Consider the following 13,884-nt stretch of genomic DNA (forward strand, 5'->3'; position numbering starts at 1 on the left):
CTGGGCTCTCGATGGGAATCAGTAGATCTCCCTGAGAGCGTCCTGAATACTATCTCACAGGCTTGAGCCCCGTCTACGAGACGCCTCTATGCCCTTAAGTGGTCGGTCTTTTCCGCCTGGTGCACAACCCGTGGCGAAGACCCAGTTTCATGTGACATACCGGTGATATTGTCCTACCTTCAAGAGCTGTTGGACAAGGGCCGCTCCCCTTCCACGCTCAAGGTCTATGTGGCAGCTATAGCAGCTTCCCATGCTCCTATAGCCGGACAGTCTGTGGGCCGGAACAACTTAGTTGTCCGTTTCCTGAGAGGATTTAGGAGGCTCAATCCGCCCCGGTCCCCCACGGTCCCTGCGTGGGATCTGCCCACGGTCCTGAGAGCCCGCAAGGGTTCCCCCTTTGAGCCACTACAGTCTGCATACTTGAAAACCCTGTCGTTGAAAACCGCTCTGCTACTGGCTTTAGCATCGGTTAAACGAGTAGGTGACTTGCAGGCTTTCTCGGTAAGTCCTGCCTGTCTTAAGTTTGGGCCTAACGACTCCAAAGTCGTCCTAAAACCAAGACATGGGTACGTTCCTAAGGTGCTCTACACCCCGTTTAGAGCCCAGGTTATTACTCTCTCTGCGCTTCCTCCTTCTGAGGAGGACCAGGAGTTTAACTTTCTCTGCCCGTTTAGGGCGCTGAAAATGTACATAGAGCGTTCTGCCCCGTTCAGGCGGTTGGAACAACTTTTTGTATGCTTTAGTGGCCGCACCAAAGGTCCCCCGGTCACAAAGCAGAGGATTTCTCGATGGTTAGTTGATGCTATCGCGCTAGCATACTCCTCCCTGGGTCTTCAGAGCCCCATAGGAGTCAAAGCCCATTCCACTTGGGGCGTGGCCTCGTCCTGAGCGTGGTCTAGCGGTGTGTCCATAACAGATGTTTGTGCGGCGGCCGGCTGGGCCTCGCCGTCCACTTTCACCAGGTTCTATAACTTGGATGTTCCGGCCTTGCAGGCACGGATTCTATCTGCTTAAATGGATATGTGCCGGCCGGCTGGGCCTCGCCGTCCACTTTCATCAGGTTCTATAACTTGGATGTTCCAGCCTTGCAGGCTCGGTTTCTATCTGCTTAAATGGATACGTGCCTGCCTAAGGCAGTCTAATTCTTCAGGCATTGCCTGTTTTTTCAGGTACGCTCTTGGCCTTTTCAGTAGTGCTGAGGCTGTACAAAACCGTTGGAACGATTATCCAAGGCTAGACTGACCTCAGTGAGTTCAGCCTCTTGCCTCCTGCAGGGCTCACCCTGCGTATAATTGGTCCCTCTGAGCCTTTTATGCTCAAATGCCAAGACGCTGCACGACTCAGTGTCGTCACTTTAGTTGAATTTACCTGAGATCCTATGGTGAAATGCCCGCTTATATAGCCAGATGGCCCCGCCCATTCTGACGGCCTTCGTCGCCATAGGATCGTGCAGCTCCGCTGCCGAGCCATTGGTTCGTTTTTTATTTACTGCACGAACCAATGGCCGTGCAGTTACACTGCGTGATTGTAAAGGCTTCAGTCCTCTGAGAAAAATGAGTTTTTCCCCATAGCGTCTAGCGACGCAGTACTCATTCCCGTATCTCAGGGAACCGAGGTTACGTAAGTAACAGAGTACGTTAATTTTCGTAAGGAAAGGCTATCAATTATTAATGTAAATGTATTCATGTTATTAATGTATTTTACTGTCTTAATTGTTTAAATTTTTATAATGCTACCAGTTCACATTTACAACTCTGCGTGTTTGCAGTGTAAAAACATGGGTTGATTTTCACATTGGTCCGATCAAAAACAGCAGCTCTGCCAGCTGGAGGCGCTTTTGAAGTGCCAGAAATATAACTGTTTCCCGGTAACAGCAGAACACAAAGCAGCACAGCACCGGACATTGAAACGTGCAGCGCTCATGTTTATTTAATAAATTCATAGCCTTTGGAAATTGAATCGTCACATTCAGCCATATCGCAATTCTTTTCCCCAAATTTAAGACCTCTTGAAATCATAATTAAGACTTTCTTGAACAAGGACTATTTCAAAACTGTTTTTGATCACTGTCTCCGTTTATGGTATTAAACATTCTGCTAAACATCTCAATTATAATAAAGTCATATGGCATATGAGAATCTGGTTTCATTCTCAAGTGTCTCACCTGCATCATTGAGCCATTTCTCCAGTAGAGGTTTGAGTTTGCACATGTTCTTGAAGCTCAGGTTCAAGGCCTCAAATCTGGAAATGGTGGTTTGGCTGAAGTCGTTCCCATAGAGTTTCCCCATCGCCGACCCCACGTCACCCTGAGACACAGAATCATACGTCAGTGTCATGCATGACAACTCAATCATGAACACAGATGACACAGCTCACCTGTGTGAAGCCCAGCTTGATGCGCCTCTGTTTGAAGTTCTTTGCGAACTGCTCAAGCTCCTCGAGGTCACTGGCCTCCTCCACACACGGCGCGTCCATGCACTTTGGAGTGGCCGCCGCTGGAGCTGGCATGGCTGCAATCTTGCTCGTCGGTGTGGCCGCCTGCGAAATCAGACCACCTCCATCAATACACACCATGTCCATTAACATGGACCACCTCCATCAATACATGGATCAAATATGTAGAAGAACATCAGTGAAGGGATTTCATTAGTTTTTTTTATTTTATTTTTTTCCATTTTAATTTTTCCGGACTTAATTTTAATGGGGTTAAATAAAATTTTAGCAATCAAAAAGCATGTCTAATTAATTGAAATCATGAAGCTTTTACAATTTAACACCATTTTTTTAAGCTTAACAAAGACCACATTTTTAGGGCCCTATGAAACATGTTTTATTTTTTCTCAAATTACGTTTGATATTTTACCAAAGTGTGTGTTTTCCTTTTTCTGGATTCTGGATAATGTCTAATCAATTGAATTAATAAATCAACTTTATTATTCTTATTATATATATATATAAGGCCCTATGTAATGTTTTCAGAAATTCTGTTATTATTTAAAAATTTCTAGTAATCAAATGAAGACATAAAACATTAACAATTTAATAATTTTTTTAATCAAATGAAAATTAAACAAACCCTTTCATTTTTTGGCAAACAAGGAAGAAAATGTGATTATTCCCTAAAAAAATAAAGTTTTAATTACTATTATATTATATAATATATTATAATCATTCTGTTTATTTTTATTATTATTGCTGAGACACATACACAACATGCAGACTTTAGATTTGCAGTCTTTGTCACAGACACTAGTCCATATTAGCATTTGATTAAGTGTACAGCCCTACTTTTAATTTATTCATCCAGAATTGTCCAAATTCTATGACATTCCGCATTACACAGTAAATTCCATTTTTATGACTAGATTTTGTGATTCCCTCCATGTTTTTGCATCGCAGCAATCAAGCCTCGAGTCTCTTTCGTTTAAAAACATTCAGCGAAGAACCATACCAACAAGATCTGAGATGAACTACAACATTACAGATACATTTATGAGATTGTTTATGAGGGAATGAACTGATGCACTGAGAATCACAAACGATAGTAAAGTGACAGTATAAATAGCATATGGCTGAGGTTTGATCAGTGTTGTGACCTGTGTGGTGAGGGTGATGCTGGTCTGAGTTGGCAGGAGGCTAGCTTGGCTTTGAGGTAGTTGAGTCAGGAGATTTTGAGCTTGCAGGAGACCTGAGACAGACACAGACAAGTTAGAAATTATCAGAGGCGGACAGTAACTAAGTACATTTACTTGAGTATTGTACTTAAGTACACTTTTTGAGTATCTGTACTTTACTTGAGTATTATTTTTTCTGGAAACTTATGACTTTAACGTCACTACATGATGATGAGGAGCAGCAGCATCACAACACATCGGAGACACTCTTACCTGTCTGACCCTGAGGTGACGGTGATATGATGAACTGTGGCTGAATCTGAGAACTGATGGAGTGACCTGGCTGAACCCACACGAACTGCTGCAGGTTCAAACCCTGCGGCTGCAGCTGCTGCAGGATGAAAGAAAGACAGAGATTGAGACTGTTCTGTGCCCTGTTTAACAGTATTTAAGTTCATTTTGTTGAACTTTCAAATGTCGAACAAGGCACATGTATGGAAGAAAAATAATGCCATATGTCTTTGAAACAAAAAAGCATGTTGAATAGCACTAACTGAAAAAAATTATGCATTGCATTAACAGTGCTTGCATTTTAATGCCTTGTATTTCCAGGGCTTGCATTTTAGGTCCTGAAATTTAACATAGTTGTTTATTTAAGCTGTGAATATTTCAATTCAAAATATTTCACACACATTTTCATAATTAAAAATTAAATCATTCATATTCACCTTCCAGAATTCACTTCCAAAATATTCAATCTGTTTAAAGATACTATGTATAATATTCGACAGGCAAATTTCGGTCCACTTTATTTCACTTTCCAAATTCGCTTCCTCAAATTCAGTACAGATGCATGATCTCCATCTGCTGTCAGTTGCTCACCAGCAGGTGGGGCAAGCGGCTGTTGATGAAGACCAAAGTCATTCATTCACAAAAACTGATCTGCAGAAATGGAGCAAGTGCAAAATAGAAGTTTGGATTATCGGGGCCAGTATAAACATGTGAAAAAGCTGATTGTGTGTATGTTTAATTCAACATCTTTGCTGTTTCCCGTAGCCTACAAAATGTAAGCAGCGTTCTCTACCACAAAGGAGATTATAATGCTATTTTACCCAATGCTGAAGTACAGAACTAACATTACATCTGAGGAAGACATACAGTATATTGCTTTCGGTTGCTTAGTTTCCGTAACTTTGTATCATGGCTTGTGTGACGCTGTGCTGTAATACTGGGGTTCCCCTCATATGCGTAACCGCACCTCAGTGAACTAATACAGTGATATAAGACCTCAGATCTCAGAATAGACTTTATTGATGATACGAACTAAATCGACAGTTAAGCAGATGTACAATATGAACGAACGCGCAAGGTTTCACGCTGTTTCCCTCAGAAATCTGTTAAAGAAAACGCATTACGCGGCTCAGTGCACTAACGCAATGACAGCTATTAAAAGACAAAACTCAGATCTTACTGAAGATAAACTATATACAGGAAGATGAGGATATGAACACAAGTTACGGAACGCAAACATTTCCCATAAAGAAAACACTTAACATGGTTTATTGCCTCAAGACAGTCATAATAAATGATTAAATTCGGCATCTAATTAATAAAATATATTACTGTATATTATGTACATTTAAGCAGATGAGCCCAGAATATGAGACCACAATATGAGCCAGCAACCCACAAAGTTTCACCAAACCATTTTTTCTCCCACAGAAAACCAAGCCAGTAGTTTTAGGTTAGATATTCGCTGCATATTCGCCGCGGCACTAGGCTATTTTAGGGACCATCTGCAAATTTACCTCACAGTGCAAAACGAAGTCCAATAATTTATTTAAATTAATGTTTACAGTAAATTAATAATTTACTCAAACTGACTAAATATATATTGCCAATAATTTTCCGTATGTATGTAGCCTACACTACACAAATATTTTTAAGAAAAACTGTACAGTAATTTACCAAAATGGGGTTTTTCGTGTTCCAAATGTTGTATGTTACTAGTATTTTACTTGTGACCAGACTGACTTAATACAGTTGAAATTTTGCCAATATCTTCCTCACTGTATATACAGTATATAATTATTCTTAAGAAATTACTGTAATTCACAAAGTTTTTTTTGTGTTCCAAAGGTTGTAGTACTTATAGTGACTAGACTGACTTACTATAGGTGAAATTTTGCTAATACCTCCCTTACTGTACATAAAGTACATCAATATTTTATAATACAACCTTTGGAACATGAAAAATCCCTTCTCTGGTCTTACAGATTTATTTTTTTTAAATAATTGTGAATGGTACATACAGTAAGGGAGATATTGGCAAAATTTCACATGAAGTAAGTCACTCTTGTAACTAGCAATGTACTACAACCAGTGGAACATGAAAAAAACCTTTTGGTGAATTACTGTAATTTAAAAAAAAAGATATTTGTGTACTGTACATACCGTAAGGGAAATGTTGGCAAAATCTAACCTGTATGTGGAACATGAAAAAAACCTTTTGGTGAATTACTGTAATTTAAAAAAAAAAGATATTTGTGTACTGTACATACCGTAAGGGAAATGTTGGCAAAATCTCTCCTGTAGTAAATCACTATGAGCAATACAAATTTGACTGTGTTATTTTAAATGTTAAAAGTCATTTTAATTAAAATTTGGTTTTTACCCAGTCGGTGGAATTGTCAGACAGTCCCTTGGGTGAGAGCACGTCAAAGCTTTCTCCAGTTTAAATTTGCAGCAACAATACACCTAGGCAGTTTTGAACTCCTTTTTTTGTCGATATAACGTGGTTGCATATTGTTAAAACTAATCGTGGTGTTGATATCTTTGTAGGACTGTCGACTCTATAGATCAGTGGTAAGGGAAAGCAATTATATAAAAAAAATTAAAACCTCATTTGCTTGCCTGTATATAGTTCGCATAATCATCAATAAAATCTATTCTGAGATCTGAGGTCTTATATCACTGTATTAGTTCACTGAGGTGCGGTTACGCATATGAGGGGAACCCCAGTATTACAGCACAGCGTCACACAAGCCATGATACAAAGTTACGGAAACTAAGCAACCGAAAGCAATATGTCTTCCTCAGATGTAATGTTAGTTCTGTACTTCAGCGTTAGGTAAAATAGCATTATACTCTCCTTTGTGGTAGAGAACGCTGTTTACATTTTGTAGGCTACAGGAAACAGCAAAGATGTTGAATTAAACATACACACAATCAGCTTTTCCACATGTTTATACTGGCCCCGATAATCCAAACTTCTACTTTGTGCTTGCTCCATTTCTGCACATCAGTTTTTGTGAATGAATGACTTTGGTCTTCATCAACAGCCGCTTGCGCCACCTGCTGGTGAGCGACTGACAGCAGATGGAGATCATGCATCGGTGCTCTACTGCCATTCCTGCAGCTCCCGAATGTGCAATGGCAAATTTTCTGCCGAATTTTAACCACTGAACTTGTGGAAGCGAATTTGGAAAGTGAAATAAAATGGACCAAAATTTGCCTGTCGAATATTATACATCGTATTTTTAAACAGATTGAATATTTTGGAAGTGAATTCTGGAAGGTGAATATGAATGATTTAATTTTTAATTATGAAAATGTGTGTGAAATATTTTTAATTGAAATATTCACAGCTTAAATAAACAACTATGTTAAATTTCAGGACCTAAAAATGCAAGCCCTGGAAATACAAGGCATTAAAATGCAAGCACTGTTAATGCAATGCATAATTTTTTCAGTTAGTGCTATTCAACATGCTTTTTTGTTTCAAAGACATATGGCATTATTTTTCTTCCATACACATGTACAGGCCCGTTTAAAGTTTGCCAATGAATATCTAAATGATTCAGAGAAGGCTTGGGAGAAAGTGCTGTGGTCAGATGAGACCTAGCCAGTCTCCAGACCTCAATCCTATAGAAAATCTGTGGAGGCAGCTGAAACGCCAAACGACAAACGACAGCCAAGAAACCTTAGGGATTTAGAGAGAATCTGTAAAGAGGAGTGGATCAAAATCCCTCCTGAAATGTGTGGCACTTACGTCCCACTCTCACATTCCAGTTCAAAATACACAGAGTTATGTCTATTCTCAGATGCATCCAACACAGCTATAGTTGCGGTGGCCTATCTTTGAGTTATCACTGAAGTTTCAGTAAAGAATAAATGAATTTCCAGTACCGAAAAAATTACCTCTGATACTAGATTAATTTAAAAATGGCTATCCTTGTACAGCTATGATCAGCTGTTCTTCCATCTTGGCTTAGCTTTCACTGTTATTACTGAAAGGCTGAAGCGGATTGGTTGGTTCTTGTCAAATGATGCACGGTGCACTTGCGGCATTCTGAAAAGTTGAGACGTTTTCATCTCGCTGTGGCGCATGGAAAAAAACGGGCGAGTCGCAGTGCATGAGAGTTGCGACTGCTTCGCTTCTATTATGAGCGCACTTGTCGCATGTCTACATTTATAATATTGTAGCATGTTCAAGCATGTTGTGTTATAGATAACAATGTGCTTAATGTTAGTGTTGCACTGTATTCATTTTTGTGTTGCGAACTGTTATTGGATGTTCGAGTTGGATGTGAAAAGAGGCTCCGCCCCTGTGTGTAGTAAGGGGAAAGAGAGAGAAGGAGGGGAAGGAGTGCCTCGCTGGTTCAAGTGCGGTTCTATTAGAAGTCGGGGTGTGTACGGCGTGGGTTGTGGCCGACAACAGCCCAAATAAACACCCCTTGTACATCAAAACGCCTCGTCCTTGTCTGAGAACGCTACAATATGTATAACGAACTTGAGTGCACAAAAGAAGTGACATATTAACAGCCCCATCTAACTAGGGAAGAATGATTCTGATTTTATTACATTTGGTGTAAACGGCGATTGATAATGGATAATGTATTGACAGTAACAAGGTCGCATCAGTTGAGGCTCGAGCAGCCTGTCTGTGTGTGAGAGAATCTCCGTGAAGAAATCAAAACAAATGAACACAACTGCACACAGAAGAAACATGTGCAGTAAAAATGTTGTATAGTTTTTATAACATTTAGCCTAGTTAAGCAACATGACACGACTAAGAGAGAGAGCACGATTGCAAATTTGACATTGTTTTTATACAAGAGTTCAAACGAGTAGTTAATATTAAGTGATTTACATTTTAGTACAATATTGTCAGTGTTGACTGTTTTTGCTCGATTTGATTAATGAAAATAGTTCCAAACAAAGGTCACAGCAGAAAGAGTCGTGCATCTCTGAGCAACACACAGTGGTGTTTTGTTACTGAATGATTCAGCGTTTTTTTTTAAATTAATCATGAGTCAATGATTCAGTGGTTCATTCATAAAGACAGTCACTTGCTTCGTTCTTAAATGAATCAGCCATCCGAACAAATTGTTTGAATTAATGCCTCAATGATTCACTCATTAAGACCACCTACTGGCGGTTTACTTGCATATTTAAAAGTAGCTTATCTTAACATTTTTTCCCTAACATTTCATATTTGTATATTAAAAAATTATTTAAAACACTAAGCTCATATTTATACTGTTGTTATTTTGCAGTGTAAATGCATTCATACTACATTTCAGCTTCATTAAGCTCTCTGTGTAAATGCATCTAAACACTTCAGCTGCTTCTCTTTCTTCTGCAGTGGAAAAATTGGTTGTGTTACTACTGATTTCATTAGCTTAGTACCAGACCTAGAGTGTCTTATTATATGAAATTAAATTATTGATAAAAATGTAACAATTTAATATGAAAGATAATGCATGTGTGGCGGGACAGTAAGGCAGAGAAATAAATAGAGGAAAAGACCACAACCTTGACCTAAAATTTGCAATAGCCCACTACGCCACCTAGGGAATTCCACCCCAGGATATAAACCACTCAACCATACAGGTTCGGTCTACCCAGAAATGATTGAGATGTTTCTGCCAGTTAAAACCAATGTTTTATTACATCAAAAAATAATTTTCTGTTTAAAAACAAGGAAGTCACAATTCACAGGGGGACATGTTCGATACAAATACCTTTTAAATACCCATAAAAAAAAAAAAGAAAAAAAAAAAGAATACCAATTAAAGTATATTATGCTAACTGGGGGAAGAATAAACAAAAACAACTAAACTGAAAGCACCACCTGGGTCGCTGAGAGCACTTATAAGGGAAAAAATCCTAAACCCCCCGACAGACAAGCCCTCACACTCTAGTGCTCTCCACACGAATGAAAAACAAATGTGTTCCACACGGCACCCCAAAGAATAAATGGTGCATCTCTCTAGGTCCCCAAAGGGAGAACTCTCAGCACTGACAAAGAAATACAAAAACAAATATACAACTACACAAAAAAAAAAGAAAAATAAGGGAAAGAAAACTACAGATATATGCAAAACATTAGGGTACGTGACTAATCATCCCCGTAAATCACTGACAGTATATCACAGCAGACGTCTTGATCACTATTACCCAAAAAGTTAGGAAAAGAAAACTAAATAAACCCTTTAATATTCCTAAAACCATCAAACAAACAGCTGACACAAAGAAAGAAGAAAGAAAATCTAATAAAGACAACGAGGGCAATAAACACAGCAGAAACCATACAGACAAAACAGCAGCGCAGTCTGGGTCCGTACGTCCTGCCAAATATTGACCCACTCCACGGCTCCACGCTGGAAATAAGCCGATAGGCACTTCCCCTCAACCTGCACACAGACACTAACATCCATGAAACTTATAAATATAAAACCACCCCCCATAAAAAGATCATACACACTGGGTCAATCCGACTGATATGAAAGAGCTCCCGCTATGACATATCTCGCTACACCTGAACTGCAGGATACAGACTTGGGTTACACACCAGTACTACACCTCTCACCTATGGAATTCCATTCATCCACATACCTGGGTTTAAACAGAGGAAGGACTGGAATAGAAAACCCAAACCACACGACTCCGCCAGGCAAGGGTGACACAACAGAAAACGTGAGGTGTGGGAAATTAATCAAGTGCTCACTACGCCACTGGCAGGCTCTACTTTTATTGTGATACAGTCATGTTAATCATTCACCAGCCGGTGATGGAAGCAGCTAAACCTGTAGTGAGTTCCTCCTATTCTCCAGCAGAGGGGGTTGTGGTAGCAATATTCATTCCATCACACATGCATTTAATTAGGTTAGGGGAAAAGGCCTTTTATATATATATACATATATATATACACACACACACACACACACACACATATATATATATATATATATATATATATATAAAATAATTGCCTACTGTAAATGCTTGACAATGCCAATAAAGCTTTGATTATGCTGTAATTTTTACTGGAAGTGCAGTTTAAAGGTTGAATTTAACATATATTTTTATTTTATTTTATTTCAGCTAATTAATAGACTATAATTTAGTTGAGGAATGAATTTGCAAATGAAAACACAACATGCTCATTTATCGTCACACACTGGCACAATCATAAAGTCAAAACTTTATTGGCATAGCTGTCAGGCAAATATATGGTAGCATATTAATAATAATTAGAACGTTAATTAGGTAAAGCGATACAATTGAAAGGGGAAATACAAAAATAAATATAAAAATATAGCCCTAAACCAGTTAATATAATAATATTATATTACAGTTTAATAATAATAATAATACACATAATAATAATATACAAATATTAAATAAAAAGACACAATCAGTTAACGAATTTACGGGATTGATAAAAATGTTTATCCATCTCTGATAATCGCAGGTTGCTATGGTCACACAGGTTTGTTTATGCATCAAACTCCTGGCATTAAACTCGAGAAATGGATGTTGTTCCTTCAAAATAGGATCTCGAGGCCACGACTTCACATCGCGTGGCCACGACATAAGGATGACGTTACCTCGACAAAATGATCTCGTGGCCACGACATTTTATCACATTCCCACGAGTTAATATGTAGTGGCCACGACAAAAATAAGTGAACTGAACATGTCCCCTCCCGGTCACCGTAAGTATTAATTTCTTTGACCTTAAACAAGTTTGAACAGTATTCTGTGTCTTACTAACAGAAGTGGGCACCAGAAAAATAATTTATTTTGTTTTTAAGGACTGAACCAGTTGTGAATGAGCAGCAATTCTCAATCTGAGACAGACGTTTATGCTCTGACAGAAGTAATGCATCCAGTGTTAGAGGGAGTGTCAGTAATCTGGAATCTGATTGGACAGTGAGATGTCACTTACAGACACGATCTGAATGGGCTGGGACAGTGTGATGGGCATGGCCGCAGAGGCAGAGATATTGGCTCCAGTGGTGCTGGTCTGTTGACTTGCAGACTGCTGCACGGCTGCGGCAAGGAGCTGCGCCTGCGTTTGCTGCAACAACAACTGTGCTGGAGTCAAACTCAACTGCACAGAGAGAGAGAGAGAGAGAGAGAGAGAGAGAGAGAGCGAGAAAAGAGGATCTGTGATTGACAGCTGCTCAAACACACACAGACACTCCTCATTTGAGTCCAGGAGAGTTTGAAATTTACTTGCTGCTAAACTTCACAACACTAATAAGCACAAAAATACAATGAAATGGGGTAAAACACAGTCCCTCCAAGATTTCATGGGACTTTTTTATGATTTTTGACTGATTTTGCAATGACTTTTCTCAAAACTTGCGGCAATATTTGCATTTCTTGTGTTGTTTTGCAGTGAAAATATAACACAGACAACATTGTTATAGCATTTTAATTACTTTTCTGACCTAAAGAAACATTGGGCTCCGTGATTTATAAAAAGAGAAAACAGAAAAATAAACTTAAAGGGATATTACCCCATGATGTACTCACTCTCGAGCCATCCTAGGTGTGTTTTGAAGCAAAATAATGCAATAACCTGCATCCATCCATCCATCATAAAAAGTACTCCACACTGCTCCGGGGGGTTAATAAAGGCCTTTTGAAGCGAAGCGAAGCGAAGAGTTTGTGTAAGAAAAATATCCATTTTAAACTTTATAAACCGGAATCTCTAGCTTCCACTAACTGTTGAACACACGTTCACAAGAGAGTGATGATGTAGGACGTAGGTATGAACTATCCCTTTAAGTGTTGTCCTCTTAACCCTACAAAGCCTACTGAATCATATTTAATACATGAAATTCTAAATTATCAACATGATCAAAACTGTTTAAAAATCTCTAATACATGAGTAAAATCATTAGCATTAGAAAAATCATGTTAAAATGTACACTGTAAAAAATGATTGTAATTTTAACAGTGAAAGACTGTAACAATACTACAGTAAAAACCTGTTAACCGGTTAACAGTAAGTTTCCATACTATATTCGGTGAATAAATGTAATTACATTTAATGTAATTTTACAGTAAAATACTGTAAAGAGTGAAAAAGAAAAAGTCACTGTAAAATTTACAGTGACAAACCGTAAATTGACACTCCCAGAATTCCCTGCATGACACTTCATATTTGATGTTTTTTTGTTGTTGAAATAACATGTTTCTTAGTTTTTTCTTATCAGTTGTGTACATTAGGGGTTAATCTTACATGTTTAATTAATGTTGTTAAATTAATGTTTATTGCATTATTTCAGTAGCATGTGTGTCACCATGATGGGGTTTAGTGTTTGTGTGAATGACACTGTGCACCTTCTATGTATAAGTACTGCCCTCCTCAGCTCATAGAAAAGCTGTTTGTGATGAGTTGTGGTTCATCATGTGACTGATTACCACCAGTTTTGGTCCGTCCATCTATCGCTGTTCTCCATACTTGCGAAATAAGTTGACACAATGTTTACACAGCGTTTTAAATCATGGCGGGTGAGGGTGTTTTCATATGCGTTTGGCCAATCAGTGTCTACTTACATCACGATTAGTACCAGTTGTGCTGGTTAGACCCTGCTCCGGAGTAGGAGCTAATTTGGTTCTCGAAAAAGGCAGTCCGGTACTAAAATCGCACCCAGTTCCGGCGGTGCGAAAACGCCAAAAAGTGGGTAGTTCCACAATTAGTTCTGGTACTATGAAAAGGTTCCCGCGGTGCGAAAGGCCCTAATGTGAGTGTCCCACTTTAGGTCCTGAGAGATTGTGGTGCCCAGGAACCTGAATGACTCCACTGCAGTCACAGTGCTGTCCATGATGGTGAGTGGGGGGAGTGCAGGGGGGTTTCTCCTGAAGTCCACGATCATCTCCACTATTTTGAGCATGTTGAGCTCCAGATTGTTGAGACTGCACCAGACAGCCAGCTCTTTAAACTCCTGACTGTAAGCAGACTCTTCAC

The 13,884-nt window shown here is 39.0% G+C and overlaps 1 protein-coding gene and 1 long non-coding RNA gene across 2 annotated transcripts in view; both read right to left on the reverse strand.

Annotated features, from left to right (window-relative positions):
- LOC107756233 (POU domain, class 2, transcription factor 1-like) overlaps positions 1 to 13,884 on the reverse strand; it is a 48,578-nt gene that overhangs the window by 27,125 nt on the left and 7,569 nt on the right. The window contains exons 4-8 of the mRNA XM_016573275.1: positions 11,851 to 12,015; positions 3,888 to 4,005; positions 3,597 to 3,688; positions 2,377 to 2,538; positions 2,165 to 2,306 (exon numbers count right to left, since the gene is read on the reverse strand). Of these exons, the coding sequence (XP_016428761.1) occupies positions 2,165 to 2,306; positions 2,377 to 2,538; positions 3,597 to 3,688; positions 3,888 to 4,005; positions 11,851 to 12,015 (679 nt within the window). The remainder of the gene's footprint in view (positions 1 to 2,164; positions 2,307 to 2,376; positions 2,539 to 3,596; positions 3,689 to 3,887; positions 4,006 to 11,850; positions 12,016 to 13,884) is intronic.
- Positions 10,100 to 10,613, reverse strand: LOC107756234 (uncharacterized). The gene is made up of 3 exons (XR_001641796.1): positions 10,515 to 10,613; positions 10,384 to 10,442; positions 10,100 to 10,312 (listed from the first exon to the last, which is right to left on the reverse strand). It is a non-coding gene; the product is annotated as an uncharacterized LOC107756234 (long non-coding RNA).

Source organism: Sinocyclocheilus rhinocerous, unplaced genomic scaffold (genome assembly GCF_001515625.1).
Source record: "Sinocyclocheilus rhinocerous isolate Xijiao unplaced genomic scaffold, SAMN03320098_v1.1 scaffold5554, whole genome shotgun sequence".
Lineage (NCBI taxonomy): Eukaryota > Metazoa > Chordata > Actinopteri > Cypriniformes > Cyprinidae > Sinocyclocheilus > Sinocyclocheilus rhinocerous.